At 38.2% G+C, this 14,669-nt stretch overlaps 1 protein-coding gene across 1 annotated transcript; it reads right to left on the bottom strand.

The window, feature by feature from the left end:
* Window positions 1–4,535: 4,535 nt before the first annotated feature.
* LOC111796255 (serine/threonine-protein phosphatase PP1-like) lies at window positions 4,536–13,409 on the bottom strand. The gene is made up of 4 exons (XM_023679016.1): window positions 12,995–13,409; window positions 6,269–6,828; window positions 5,802–6,023; window positions 4,536–4,911 (listed from the first exon to the last, which is right to left on the bottom strand). The coding sequence occupies exons 1-4, from the start codon at window positions 13,167–13,169 to the stop codon at window positions 4,888–4,890; spliced, it is 981 nt and encodes a 326-aa protein (XP_023534784.1). The 5' UTR covers window positions 13,170–13,409; the 3' UTR covers window positions 4,536–4,887.
* Between the last annotated feature and the right edge of the window lie 1,260 nt (window positions 13,410–14,669).

Below are 14,669 nucleotides of genomic sequence, written 5' to 3'. Positions count from 1 at the left end.
AGTGCGGCTTCATTTATGCAAGAAAGGTCACAAATACATGGTTGGCTGATTAGAAACGTCTGTTCTCGATGTCTTTTCCATGTATTTTTAGTTTGAAGTCTTTTTATTCACTTTTAAGATTACATTTTATCATGACCGGTTATGTTCATAAATTTTGAAAGTTACACCTCTTGAAATATCTCAAGGAAGATCTAAAGTTTCACTTTGAGGCTATATAAAACCTTATAATTCGTCTTTACAAAGAAGACTTGAAAAATATAGTAAGAAGAGCATTTGTCCTTTCCCTTAGCCTAGAACTAAGTTGCTTAGGTTGCATACTTAGAAGCATTCAAACATGACTTGATTAATATTGCTTGTGAAGTGATTCGAATTTCAAACAAGTTTTCTTACCTTGAGATATTTGATTAATAAGGTAATTTGGTTCTTACTTTCCTTGAGTTGATTTTTTAAATTTGCATAAGCGCTAAATTATTTGATTCAAGAGTCCTTACTTCAACAAAAGCTCGTGTCATTAGGCTGAGAATTATGGTCACCTTATCCTTTGGTATCAGAGCATCTTTGTAATCTTTGATTTCAACTTGATTTGAGAGTTTTTAGCATTTTCGATCTAAGGGTTTGTATAACCATAAGGGTTCTTAGATCCAATGGGCTAGAGTTTTCATAAGAATCTCAAAAACATTTAAAACAATCATTTTGAAACGCATGACTAGGAACACTCCTGAAAAAGGCCCTCGTAGAGGACCTCATTTCAAAGAAGTGAGACACACTGGTTTATTTAAAATTTTATAAAGATATTGAAAAACATATCTCAAACGCTCGTTTCTCCAAACGCTCTCTTACAAAAGCTCTAGTTTATAAAACTTTTCGTTATTTTATTATTCACTTATGCTTTTTTCATGTCTAAATAATTTATTGATGCTTCCTACCTCAGAAGGAAAGGGCTAGGAATGTTAGGGATTTTAATCCTATTAATCTAGTTATACCAGCGTGTATATAATCATTGCCAAGGTGGCTGAGAAAGGTTCTTCCCAAGACAATTCAAATTCCCAAGGTGGTTTCAGCTAGCAAGCAAATCTTATAGACTAAACCCTCATTGCAAATGAGGCCTTTGAGGATTATAGAGCCTGCAAGCAGGAGGGAGTTAGAATAGTTGAATACTCCAACCTCATTAATAATAAATCGAGGTGACCTGCTGTCTCCTTTTCTTTTCTTGCTAGTTGTGGATAATTCTCAGCAGAATTGTATCAAAGGGGGTGGGGGTGGAGGGTAATATTCATGAGGGTTTCGAGGTAGGGAAGGATAAGTTAGCATTGCCTCATCTTTAGTTCGTTGACGATACTATCAAAGTAGGATAGGATACCTACTTTCGGTACCATAGATGGTTTATGGATAGACCCTTTTGCTCTATGTTTTCCTACTTGAATTGTTTGAGTGGAAACCAACAGCTATTCTGGCTCTTTTATCTTTAATTGGAGAGTTTCGCTCTGGCTCCGAGAGAAGTGACGTTCGTCTTTGGAGTCTTAGTCCATCCAAAGGCTTTTCCTACCGTTCCTTATCTTATGATTTGATTATTCCCTCCCCATCTAGCGGTTCTGTCTTTACCTCATTGTGGAAGGTAAAAATTTCCAAGGGGTATGGCTCCAGCTTTGTCAAGTCAAATCTCAGGATTGGAGAGAGGCAATTGAAGAATTTCTTCTTCACTCACCCCGCCATGAGAAAGGGAGGCTTTTGTGATGAGATTTGTGTCATCTTGTGAAAGAATGTAGCACAATATCAGCGCTCAACGTGCAGGTAGACACAGAGGTGATCTACCTTATTTCTGACAGCAACTGTGTGAGTCCAATTCAATGCTTCCCCAAGAAAGGAAGCATGATGGTTATTGGCCAATGCTAAGAATGAACTAATTCCTACTGGCACTGTCACTGACTGGTGTATGGACTACTGCAAGCTAAGTGTGTCAAGTTTGCCATTGCTTTATGGATGGATATTCCAGATACAACCAAATCACTACTGTGCCAGAGGCCTAGGAGAAGACAACCGGACGTATACTTTCAAAAGAATGTCGTTCAACCTTCCCAACGCACCAAGAACATTTCAGAGGTGCATGATGCCAATCTTTGCAGACTTGATGGAGAAGTCCATGTATGTATTTCTTGTTCTACATTGAATCATTCCACAATCTAACTTGATTTAGGTTGGATTGAATGACTCGAACGCAAACTATCACAAGAATAACAAGGGAACTTAGAGCTATCAAAGATTCATGCACGAATTTCTAAGAAAATATCTCAATCTCGAGAGACAATTTCCTTTATCCATAATCTCCCTTACACTAATTGAACTCTTCAAAGAACATGTCATTTCAAGTGAATTTAACAGTAACTCCATGGTCAACTTCAATCTTGCACACATCAACCTTCGAAGCTTTAAATGGCCCAAACCTTTGGAATAGTTTGCAGCACATGAAATGGAATTTGAACCAATTAGATAAAGGTGAAGTACTAATGTAATTCTTGAATCTTCTTAGTTTTGGATCGTGTAATAGGATTAGTTAAAACTTATAGAACATCATGATCCTTATCCGTATCAATAACAAGAAACTTAAGGAAAAAAAACTTAAAGAGCATAGAACATATAGACACACGTATATCCAACAAGGGTCAGTTTTGGCCAAAAACTAAACCAATAATATATAGATCAGCTAAAAGAAGAAAAGTCATAAAAAAAAGGTACAAATACATGAACAAGCAAAGTCTTAGAGCTAACCGTTCATCGGGTTAAGAAAAGCTTCCAAAATCCCAGCATCAGAATCACCAGCAAGCGATATAAACAATTCAATTTCAGAAGCATAGGTCTCGCTTGTACCGTAGCCTGCCATTGGTACCCTCTGTTCTTGTTCGTCAGATTTTGCTATCAATTCGGAAGAAGGGTTTCAATTATCCGAAACTTAGATTCATTCTTTTGCTCGTAAAATACTGAACAGAGTAAGCCAACGTCTGATTCGGCTATGGATTGGCGTGGCCATGACTGTAATCGAATAAGCTCTATTGGTGGATTTGGGAGTGGTGAAACGGTGAAGGGTAGTGATGTACGACGCTCCTGGAGTCCTGGACAGTGCCATACCATCAGGGTTTCTCGAGATGGGCAAGGATGGAAAAATCTTATCCGTTTTGGTTTGATTTTTTGAAAATGTTTATAGAAAATGAATAATACCACCAAGAAATTTATGGATGAAAATAGTGCTAGAGGGTTTAACTTTACCAAATTTAAAAAGAATTTATATTTGATTCTTTTATTTTTCTAATTATTTTTTCAATGAGTCAATAAAAAATTTCAACGTCTCAAATCCACAGCCCAACTGAGACGTCTTGGTTCGAATGTTTCATGGTAAAAATGAACTGTTCATGTTTGATGATAATCCTAACCAATGAGAAAAAATCTGAAAATTTGTTTGAAATCATGATTTTGCAACATACACGTGCGATAGATAAATAAATCATATCGATTAGAAATCGGTCTAAAAAAAAGTTCTCTCACGGGCCTTAGAAGAGCTACCTCCTCCCATGTGGAGAAGAGAAGCACTCGAAACAAGCACAACCTCAAACGAAACGAAATCAGTCTCTACTATCAATGAGGCATTATCCACCACATCCCTAGCACAATTCGTTGAAAAATCTATGCCCACCACCCATGTGCTAGTCAAATCGCTAATCTTCAATAGCCCTTTATCGAGAAAGCACGAACGTGGGAATGGTTGCATATCTGAATTAATCAATTCACGAGAGAGAACACGAGGGATGATGATGATCGACCTACCTCAAATTTGCACGTTAGATTGTGTAGCAACGTGAGCCATAAAACACCAACCATTAGAAGTAGACATCCCTAATCGATATCATCACAAAGGGATTGGAAACTAAGCTAATGTCCACAATACACGAAGGTAGAAACAAGCGTGCCCACATCTGGAGCTCAATATGACAGTGATCCACCATCACCACACGAAGAAAGTGAGGCATTTAAAAGCAAGCATAGAATGACTAAGAAAGACTTAAAAGAAACGAAAGTTCTTACCTATACCAACAATGTGCACTTTATTTGCCGTGACTAATCGTAAAAACTCCAAAATTAAGTGTACTTCTATGTTGGGTAACCTCTTGAAATTTTTTCTAAAAAACATATAGACGAACAAAACATGCTGAAAAGACATATGTTAGTCTATAGAGACAGTCATCTCTTAGAAACAAGAAGTAAAGTGATTATGTCGCAAGGATACAAGAAAATGTTGGAGTACACAAATGCTAAATCCATACTCCAAATCTTAACCCGAATCCTGAGAACGAAACGTTACAAATCATAAAGACATGGCTTTAAACAACAAATCATCATAAGACCATTCAAGCTAAGAACAATGGATATGAAGACGTTGCAAAGGTTGGATCATGATATAATGGTAAAATTGGCTATCATTTGCAGCCACCATGAACAAAAAGACTGATATTAACATCTCGATCGACCAGAGAAAGAACAAGAAATAAGAACAAAACGCGTGATTAAATGTGTACCACATACAGTAAACTTGTAGCACCGGTAGCATCGATGGCGCTGCCAATTAGTGTACAAGGAAGAAAAGCAGGCCTTTGCAGCCTACCATTTTCGACAACTCGAATTCGTATCGAGAAAACAATATTTGTAATCCTCTTATATTTCACCTTACAATTTTTTCGTTTATCGTTTTTCGTTTTGTTTTTGTTTTTTACAATTTTCAACATTCTGAGTTTAGAATCAAATGATCGATGATCCTACAGTTTCCTCTAGGAGATAAACTTCCAAATTTTTGTAAACTCAACTGGCTGCAAGAGACCTCCTTTTAAGTGCCTGACCAAATCATGATTTTGTACCAAGAAAGGACTGCAAAATACGAAAAGATCAAACGAAAATAGCAAGTCAAAATGGCACGAGTAAGAAGAAAGTTCGTATGCATGTAAATGCCAAGGACCGTGTGATGGATGTTAGAAATCACGGGATCTCCACAATGGTATGATATTGTCCACTTTGAGCATAAGCTCTCATGGCTTTGTTGTTTGTTTCCCCAAACGGCCTCGTACCATTGGAGATGTATTCCTTACTTATAAACTCATGATCATTCCCTAAATTAACCAATGTGGGACTCCCTCCCAACAATCCTCAATAATCCTCCCATCGAACAAAGTACAACATAGAGCCTCCCCTGAGGCCTATGGAGCCCTCGAACAACCTTCCTTTAATCGAGGCTCGACTCCTTCTCTGGAGCCCTCGAACAAAGTACACCCTTTTGTTCGACACTTTAGTCACTTTTTTACTACACCTTCGAGGCTCACAATTCTTTGTTCGACATTTGAGGATTCTAGAGACATGGCTAAGTTTAGGGCATAGCTCTAATACCATGTTAGGAATCACGGATCTCCACAATGGTATGATATTGTCCACTTTGAGCATAAGCTCTCATGGTTTTGCTTTGGGCGTTTCCCCAAAAGGCCTCAACCAATGGAGATGTATTTCCCTAGATTAGCCAATGTAGGGCTCCCTCCCAACAATCCTCAACAACCGAGAAACTAGGAGATCTGAACCCATTCTTGACAAACCGATGGCAAGAAGGGTAGGCGGTCACAAGGAGATCTAAACCCGTTCTCCCAAGAATCCTTTCTACTATTTCATCCGACCAAAAACGACTAAAGCTAACTCTAGGTGGGTACGAACATTTTATGTCGAAAAACTAAACAACCTCGAAAAGAATACTTTTTCTTGAATATTGTGTTTACCTTAACCCCTGGGGGAGGATTTCCAGGCTTTGAGGTGGTAGTGCTTCCAAAGTTCAGCTCAGGCTTCTTATAGGCAGGCTTTAGTATTTGAAACGAACACATAAGCGTCTCGTCCACACTCATCATGGCACCAGCGTTGTCGAACTCCCCACAGTAATTCGGTGCTGAAAAAATCGTTACAAGTTGACGATCTGCGAAGAACTCGTATCCATCCTCCACAACCTATAAAAGTAGTGGCAAGTTAAAAGCTTCGAAGCTCGAAAAGAACAGTACGGGACGAAGCTAGTAGTAACTATTGCAGTCTCCAATCGATAAAGAGTTTACGAGAAATCAAATTTGCTATAAACTAGTCTAAAATGACCCCTGCACGAGTTACGTTAAAGTTCGATCATTCTACAAAGGTGGTTTGCAGCAAGTAGAATCAGTTTTCGTGATTTTAAAGACTCGAAAAATGAAACAAGAAAAACCTGATGAGCACGACAAATGAGATCCAAATCATGCTTCTGAAGAAACTCCGTAACCTTGTCAGCACCAAAAGTAAACGAAACACCCCGGTCGTTCATTCCCCAACCTTGAACATCCTTACTCGGATCGGACCAGAGAAGATCACAGAGCAAACCAGTGTCCGGTACATCTGTTGGTCTCGACATGTTTCTAATTTGATCCAAATTATTCAGGTCAGGAGACAAACCTCCATGCATGCAGAGAATCTTTTCATCAATAAGAGCAGCCACAGGCAGGCAGTTAAAGCAGTCGGTAAACGTCTTCCATAACCGAACATTAAATCTTCTTTTACACTCGTCGTAGAACCCATATATTCGGTTTATAGAAGCACATTCATGGTTCCCTCTCAATATGAAGAAATTCTCGGGATATTTTATTTTATACGCCAAGAGAAGACATATGGTTTCGAGACTTTGCTTGCCTCGATCGACATAATCACCCAAAAATAAGTAGTTAGCATGAGGGGGTAACCCACCGTACTCGAATAGCCTTAATAGATCAGAATATTGCCCATGTATGTCACCTACACATCACAAATAGAACAACATTAACAGGACCAACCATAATTGAAGACAAATATAACCCATTGTCCGATCTCTAGCTTATCCTTTCGAGCCACTAAAGTTCGACTTCGTTGCACGAAAACAAGATATTTCTGAACAAGCGACCATTTTTCGGTCGAACATGCAATTTGTTGAATTCGAGTATTTACGTGCAATATTTATTATAGCAAATCAATCATAGGTTTATTATACACCATATAATTGCTACCTAACTAGAAACAACCAAAACCTGAAAGAACAGGACAGAAGAACTAAGAAGAACTGATAACTACACAATGTTCAAAGTACACTGAAGTGACGGTCGAGAACCAAGTTTGGCACCTGGACACTAATTTTCTGGAGGCGTTAATTTTTTATGAAAAAAACTGAAGAAAACGAAAGAAGTAAACGAGAAAAATAACCAAAACAAGCCATATATATTTTTGGTAAGAAACCGAACTTTGATTAAAAAAAATGAAAGAATACAAAGGCGAACAAAAACAAGCCAATGCCATGGAAAAACGCTACTTCGTTATAGAAACCTATAAGGAGGCACTTAACCACGCCAAGACTCGATCTTTCTCCTAAGAACTCTCTACATCTCTAAAAACTCTCCTATGTTTCTCAAGCCTAACGATCCATGAGACAGCAAAATAAGCAACTTGCCAAAGAGGAGCCACCCTTGTCCGAGACGGAGGTGAATAACACGTGAATAATAGACTAATAAGACCAGCTACGAGCCATTTGCACTTCAAAAGCCTCTAAAAGTTGTCTCAAACCGTTACACGTTAGGGACCTCATGCTCTAATACCATGCCAAATCATCATTGAACCCAAGAGTTCAAGCGGATGGATTACGATAAACTTAATAATAAATTGTTCAAGGAATAACATTGATTCAAGAGATATTTGTGTAATCTCATTATGAAGCAAATGACCTTTGTATCCAGGGATTTAGTTAGCCTCTCTATGTTATAAAAGGCACATCTACCTGTTCGAAATTTAATATGAGGTGTTTTCCCTTACCAAACAATCTTCCCAGAAACAAATCAACAGATCATCCAAAACATCGAGAAGCTAAGGAAAGTTGTGTACCCAAAAGCGGTGGACACCCCGTGACTCATGAAACTTCCTTTGCCCCTATGACTTGTAACACAATCATAAGAACAAACCATACTTGCTCTCAATGATCCTATATTATGAACTCGAAGTTTCAATTTCTAAACGGAAACATCATAAGCATTCTCCAAGAAGGCCTCACAACGAAGTTTCAAATTCCTCCTATCTAGAGCCTAATGAGGTTGAATCTCACATATATTTTGACCTAACAAAATGATATGCCACAAAGTTTCGAATCTAAAATGATATGGACAACCCCTCATCTCGAGATTTCCCACACTTCAAAGTTCCCCCTAGCTCCCTCATTAGCCAAGAAAAAAAATATGGACATTGATGTCTTATCTTCTACACCATTTCCTAGATTGTTCTATATGGACATTGATGTCTTGTCCCAAAAAAAAAAAAAAAAATACTTATTGCAACTAGATACTAGGTAACAGTAGAGATAAATTACGGAGGTCAACTACTTCTCTTATTTAATTGGATTACACAAATATCTCATAACTTAAAGCTAATCCTTCGACACTCCCCATCAAGCTGAATGATAGATATTATTCATTCTCAGCTTGGATATTGACTCATGAAATAGTAAGCTCTAAAGTCTATTTGTTAGCACATTTGTCACTTGAAGTCGTGAGAACACATAACTCATGCATACTATCCCCTTGGAGCACTTCTATAGGGGTTGCTTGCCACTCTCATGTTCACTCCTCTTGAAGCACTACCACGGGCATTACCTGTCTCTCTCATGCTCACGCCTCTTGAAACACTTTCACAGGCATTACTTGTCTCTCTCGTGTTCACTCCTCTTGGAGCACTTTCACTAATCCTTAAGGTTAATCCTTTGACAATATTCCACCCAGCAAGCAAATCAAACTTTATTCAGACTAATCGCACAACTATCTCCTAACTTAAGGCTAATCCTTCGACAATACTTTATTCAAGAAACTTCAATTCATATGACCATAAGCTTTCTCAAAATCAATCTTAGAATAAAACCATTAGCTATTCATTCTTTTCACCCTTCCATTGACAAAAGATGGAAAAAAAGTTCCACGATGGCCAGGTCAGGTCTTTATGATAAAGCTAAAGAACCTTAAACAAGAGATAATATTATGGAACAAGTATACATTTTGGGTGTTTAACCTCTTTAAGACTGCAGTGATCTCATGAGGAAGTGACATCACTCATTTATAATTTTATTTAAAAAATCGACCGACTCAAACATTGCTTCTAGGAAGAGATGATAACACCAAGGTCTTCCACTGTATTTTAGCTACCAAGAAGAAGAAAAACACCATTTCAAATATTCTTTCTAGCAGTTGGAGAGATTAAATTCTTGTGGTGACCATGTACAGGAAATTTAAGGACATGTAATGAAGCCTTGTTGGCTAAATGGTTGTTCTTTTCTCAGGGGCTTGAAACTTTATGGCATAAGGTAATTGCAAGTAAATACAATCATATAGGCCGAGGACAATCCACTCTTGTTTTTGACGGCCTCTCTTCCTTCTCTTACTTTGTTCATTAATCTAGGGGCATTGGGATGAATACTTGTTCCTAGAAAGATAAGTGGTTGAGGGATAGACCCCTCTACTCATTGTTTCCTTTTCTTTACCATCTATGCATCTTGAAGTTTCACTTTGTGGCTTCAATTCTTCTTATGGAAGCTCTTCGTTCATTTCCCTTGGTTTTGTTCGATAGGAAGTTGTATGATATTGAAGCCATTTTAACTCATTTGGATGTTTTTTCTATTTCTATGGGGAGAAAATAAAGGCACGGTTTGCAAAAGATACCATAAATCTTGATTGACCTAGGCACCACATTACACTTGTGTGGAAGCATTTGTAAAATGCCTTTGGCTCAATTCAAAAACTCATACAATAGGGTAAAACCAAATATCTAAGTGGTTTGTTAGTATGCACTCTTTACCAAAGTCCTTCTGGAGTACTTAAATAAGCAATTGACAAACTAGAATAATGAAGAATGAAATGGAAAAAGATATGTAAAAGCTTCCACACAAAACAGTGTACGTTGGACTTGAGTACCATGTTGGACTTGTGTTGCTAATGGGCTCGAGTATTTGTGGGCTTGAGTATAAAATTGGATTATGATATGAAAGCTTAGCGGGATAACGAAAACGAAAACGAAAACAAACCTTGCCGAATGGGAAATGAACACTTGATGCAGATAGATATGGTGTCTTAGATGAGCTTGTGGTGGAAATAAAAGTTTGACTAATGGGATGTGGTTGGGCAGTGGAATCCTTGACTAATGGTATCAAGGATTTGAAAATTTGTTTGGAGGTGGCTTCTGATTTGCAATACGGGTTTGCGGCAAAGGAAATGTGGACTTGCTGGATTCTTCTTTTGATTTGAGCGGCAGCGGCAGATCTCCTTCCTTTTCTTTTTTTCCCCCTTGCTATGTGGGATTCCAAATAAGCACACTAAGTGAAACTTAGTTACAGTGACGACAGCTATGAAGGCTTCGAATAAAACTTGATCACAATGGATGATCGGTGGCGATGAAGGCTTCACCGATTGAGTTAGGGGTTCGATTCTAATAAGATTTTTCAGAATAGAAGAGCTTTGATACCATGTTGCAATATCTTGTTGTCTTTCTTATTTTCTTTTTAGAGAATTATATGACCCTATTAATAGGGAGAAAGACGGACTAAATCTAAATCGATAGATAATCTAAATTTTCTAGATACTAGGTAATCTAAATAAATTCCTAGATAATAGGTAATAAGATAAGATAAATCTAAATAAATCCAACAAGATAATAATCATGGCTAAGAAGTGCCATAAATAGAGGGAAGTAACTCAGCACGAGAGAGGCAAGCGAGGTATTTTAAGAGAAGTAAGCACGAGAGAGGCAAACAACGCTCCTGGAAGTGCTCCTAGAGAAGTGAGCACAAGAGAGGAAAGTAACTCAAGAAAATTGGTTGTTTGCCCGTATATGTGCTCAAAGAGAAGGGAGCACATGTATCCAAGTCATTTGTGCATGCCTAAGTGGGTGGCTTCATAAGAAGTTGTCAAGACCAACATGTTCATGAAGGAGATTCAAGCTGGATGTAAGAGACAAGAAGAGAGAAGTTGCAGCAAGACCAGAGAAAAGCTTTGTTGCAGTGTTTGCTACAAGAGGTGGCCGAGTTGAGAATTGGCCAAGAGAGATGTCAAAGTTTCGTTGGGGCAAGTGCCCCCAACCTGACCAAGAGGCATCAACGAGTCTCGGTGACCAAGACCTAAGAACTAGGTACAAGTAGGTCTGTTGGTAGGATTACTCGTAAACAGGATGATAACTAGTTTATGGTTGAATTCCGAGCTATTGCACAAGGACTGGGATCTTATAGCTGAAGATAATCCTTGATGACTTACAAATTAAGGGAGAAGGCTCATTAAAGTTGTACTGCAACAACAAAGCAGCCTAATATTGCTCATAATCTTATCCAACATGACAAAACAAAGCAAAATGAAATCGATTGGCACTTCATTAAGGATACATTAGAGAAGGGCTAGTATGCATGAGTCATGTGCCCTCACCACTTCAACGAGCAAATGTGCTAACAAAAGGACTTCACAGCTTACTGTTTCATGAGTTAGCATCCAAACTAGGAACGAATGCTATCTATTCATCAACTCGAGGGGGAGTTTCAAACGGATAATCTTAATTTGAGGAAGATTGACGTAATCCTATTTAACGAGGAATTAGCCTTTTAAGTATGTATCCTTTGATCAAGCCTTTTATTGGTGTTCTTTTCTGGATTTATGTTCATCTTAGAAGATGTTCTTGGTTTTGTTATTATTATTATTATTATTTTGCTTTATCTTCCTTGTGGAGTTGGTATCTTTTGACCATCAATATCTTTTCATTTTTTCAATAAAAGTTTCGTTTCTTATTAAAAAAACACGAACGTTGCAATATTCTACGGATACATGTTTGTGTGTTTGCAATCTTCTGTCTGCATAAACACCTCCTCAGGTTCATCAACTATGACCCACTTAACCAATGGGAAATATTAAAGGGTTGAAGGTTACACCAGTGTATAAGTCTATGTATTTGTGTCTGGCCGTCAGCATACATAAATAAAAGCCCGACAGGTTCATCAGCACGGGACCAATTTGTAACAGCCCAAGCCAACCGCTAGCAGATATCCTCTTTGGGCTTTCCCTTTCAGGCTTCCTCTCAAAGTTTTTAAAATGCGTCTACTAGGAAGAGGTTTCCACACCCTTATAAGAAATGCTCCGTTCTCCTCTTCAACCGATGTGGGATCTCACAATCCACCCTCCTTAGGGCCAGCGTCCTCGCTGGCACACTGCCCAGTGTCTGGCTCTGATACCATTTGTAACAATCTAAGCTCACCGCTAGTAGATATTATCCTATTTGGGCTTTCCCTTTCAGGCTTCCCCTCGAGGTTTTTAAAATGTGTGTACTAGAGAGAGAGGTTTCCACACTCTTACAAGAAATACTTCGTTCCCCCTCCAACCGACGTGGGATCTCACAATCCACCTCCTTGGGGACCCAGCGTCCTCGCTAGCACACTGTCCGGTGTCTGGCTCTAATACCATTTGTAACAGCCCATGTGCACCGCTAGCAAATATTGTCCTCTTGGAGCTTTCCCTTTTGGACTTCCCCACAAGGTTTTTAAATCGCGTCTCCTAGAGAGAGGTTTCCACACCCTTATAAGAATGTTTCGTTCTCCTCCCCAACCGATGTGGGATCTCACACAACTAATCAAATGGATTCATCATTAGAGGCTAAAACTAAAAGAAGTTGACAAATTACTGCTACATAACAACAGAACAAGAAAAACGAAGGAACCCAGCAAATCAAGTACTTCAAATATGTCAACCAAAACACCACTTAACCAAATAGACTTCAACAACTACGACTAAGAAAAGCTCCAAAATCATTTCACAATAACAACAAAACATGTCTACAAGAATTTCTACAAACAAAACCAAACATCAAAATCTCAGAGATTAGCAAAGAAGGAAGGAAAACAAGTAGTATGGTAAGAAAACGATACCACAAATCTTGATGGGTGCTTCAAGCTCCAACAAATTAGGCTGCTGCAAGAAAATCTCTCTGGAAACTTGACAGAGTTGTCGGATCTCAGACTCGGACAACTGAACCTGCTTGCCGACACGGCCACGGACCTCGAGAAGGCGATTGATGATATCGTCGAGAAGTGAAGGGTCCATTTGATAGTGTGAAGGGTATCGAAAGAAAAGGGTCTAGTGGGTGTTGTTGAAATAGAGAAAGGGGAAAGAAAACAGGAAGTCGGAGGTGGTGGTGGTGGGGTTTAATAGCATGGTCGGCTGCCGCCGTCGTCCGCTGTGGGGTGGCTCAAGGATCAAAAGGGGGACTTTGGAGAGAGCTGACTTTGGAAGAAAAAGGTCCGCGACCAGTACCGATAGTAACCAAGATTGTCCAAATTTTGAACTATTTACGCTAAATCGGTCAATGTTATGCTAATTACTCGCGCCCTTGGAAGAAAACAAAGCCAAAAAAAGCCCTCCCTGTTTCAGAACTTTGACTACTCTTCTTAACTACTCTCGGTCTTCGTTCATACACAATACGTCTTCTCTGTGTAGATCTTGTGATATAAATCAAGAGACATCTATCATACAATATACTTCAATAAAGATGTGAAGAAAATATTGTTGAAATTATCAAAAAATATTTCAATTCATACCATATTGAAAAAAAATGAAGTTTCATGTTATAAATTTTGGATAAATTAGTAATCTAGAATTATTGTATTTCATTAATATATTTTTAAGACTTTTTATTTACTTTAGGTTACCAATACTAAGGTTAATTATGATCCTTAAGTATGAATGTTACAACTCTTGGAATATCTAGTTTCATTTTGAGACTATATTTGAGACTATATAAAGTCGTGTATGTAGTAAAAGGAGCGTTTTCTTTAGCCAATGGCTAAGTTTCTTTGCAATTCTACGTAGTTTAGGTTGCATGTAGAATCATTCAAGCCCGACATGATCAATCTTGCTTGTGGAGTGATTCGAATCTAGGACGAGTGTTCTTGTTTTGAGATATTTGATCAACAAGAATCATTCAAGCTAGACATGATCGATCTTGCTTGTGGAGTGATTCGAATCTCAAACAAGTGTTCTTGCCTTGAGATATTCGATTAACAACGTAATCTGAATCTTATTCCCCTTGTAGTGATTCCTTATCTTATCATCTTGAAATATTACCCAAAAAAAAAAAAAAAAAATCAAATTTGGCCAATTAAACTCGAAGTTACGATCTCTCAAAATTTAAATTTAGACCATTTCTAGGTAATTACACTTTCACAATATTTGATTCTGGTTTAACCCATTTTCCTTTGTTAAACAAGCAAGGTTCGAACTAGAACCCTTATTGCATGTATTATCTGTAAGTATCCGTCATAGACCTAATAGTATTTATTAAGTACACTACCAATTCTAGGTAATTACACTTTCACAATATTTGGTTCAACATCTTTTTCTTTTGTTAATCAAGCAGGGTTCATACTAGAATCCTTATTGTATGTATTGTGTGTAACTACCCGTGGGTAGACTTAGTAGCTAAGGATAGAGTAAAAGATGACCAAGTAACCGTAGTTGATCGAACCCTAAGCATAGACCTAACAGTAGTTAGTATGACAGATTTGAATGTAATACTAAGTATGGACTAGTTAGCTGAAAACCATG

Source organism: Cucurbita pepo, chromosome LG05, assembly GCF_002806865.2.
Source record: "Cucurbita pepo subsp. pepo cultivar mu-cu-16 chromosome LG05, ASM280686v2, whole genome shotgun sequence".
NCBI lineage: Eukaryota > Viridiplantae > Streptophyta > Magnoliopsida > Cucurbitales > Cucurbitaceae > Cucurbita > Cucurbita pepo.
This window is presented reverse-complemented; position numbering and strand designations above follow the sequence as displayed.

Bases quoted from the DNA above. Each gene is read 5' to 3' on its own strand.
- LOC111796255 (XM_023679016.1), bottom strand. From the start codon at position 13,169: ATGGACCCTTCACTTCTCGACGATATCATCAATCGCCTTCTCGAGGTC. The intron at 6,829-12,994 runs GTATCGTTTTCT...TGTGATGTGTAG, and splicing joins AGCACCCATCAAGATTTGTG to GTGACATACATGGGCAATAT. The intron at 4,912-5,801 runs GTAAACACAATA...CGTATTTTGCAG, and splicing joins ATCCTCCCCCAGGGGTTAAG to TCCTTTCTTGGTACAAAATC.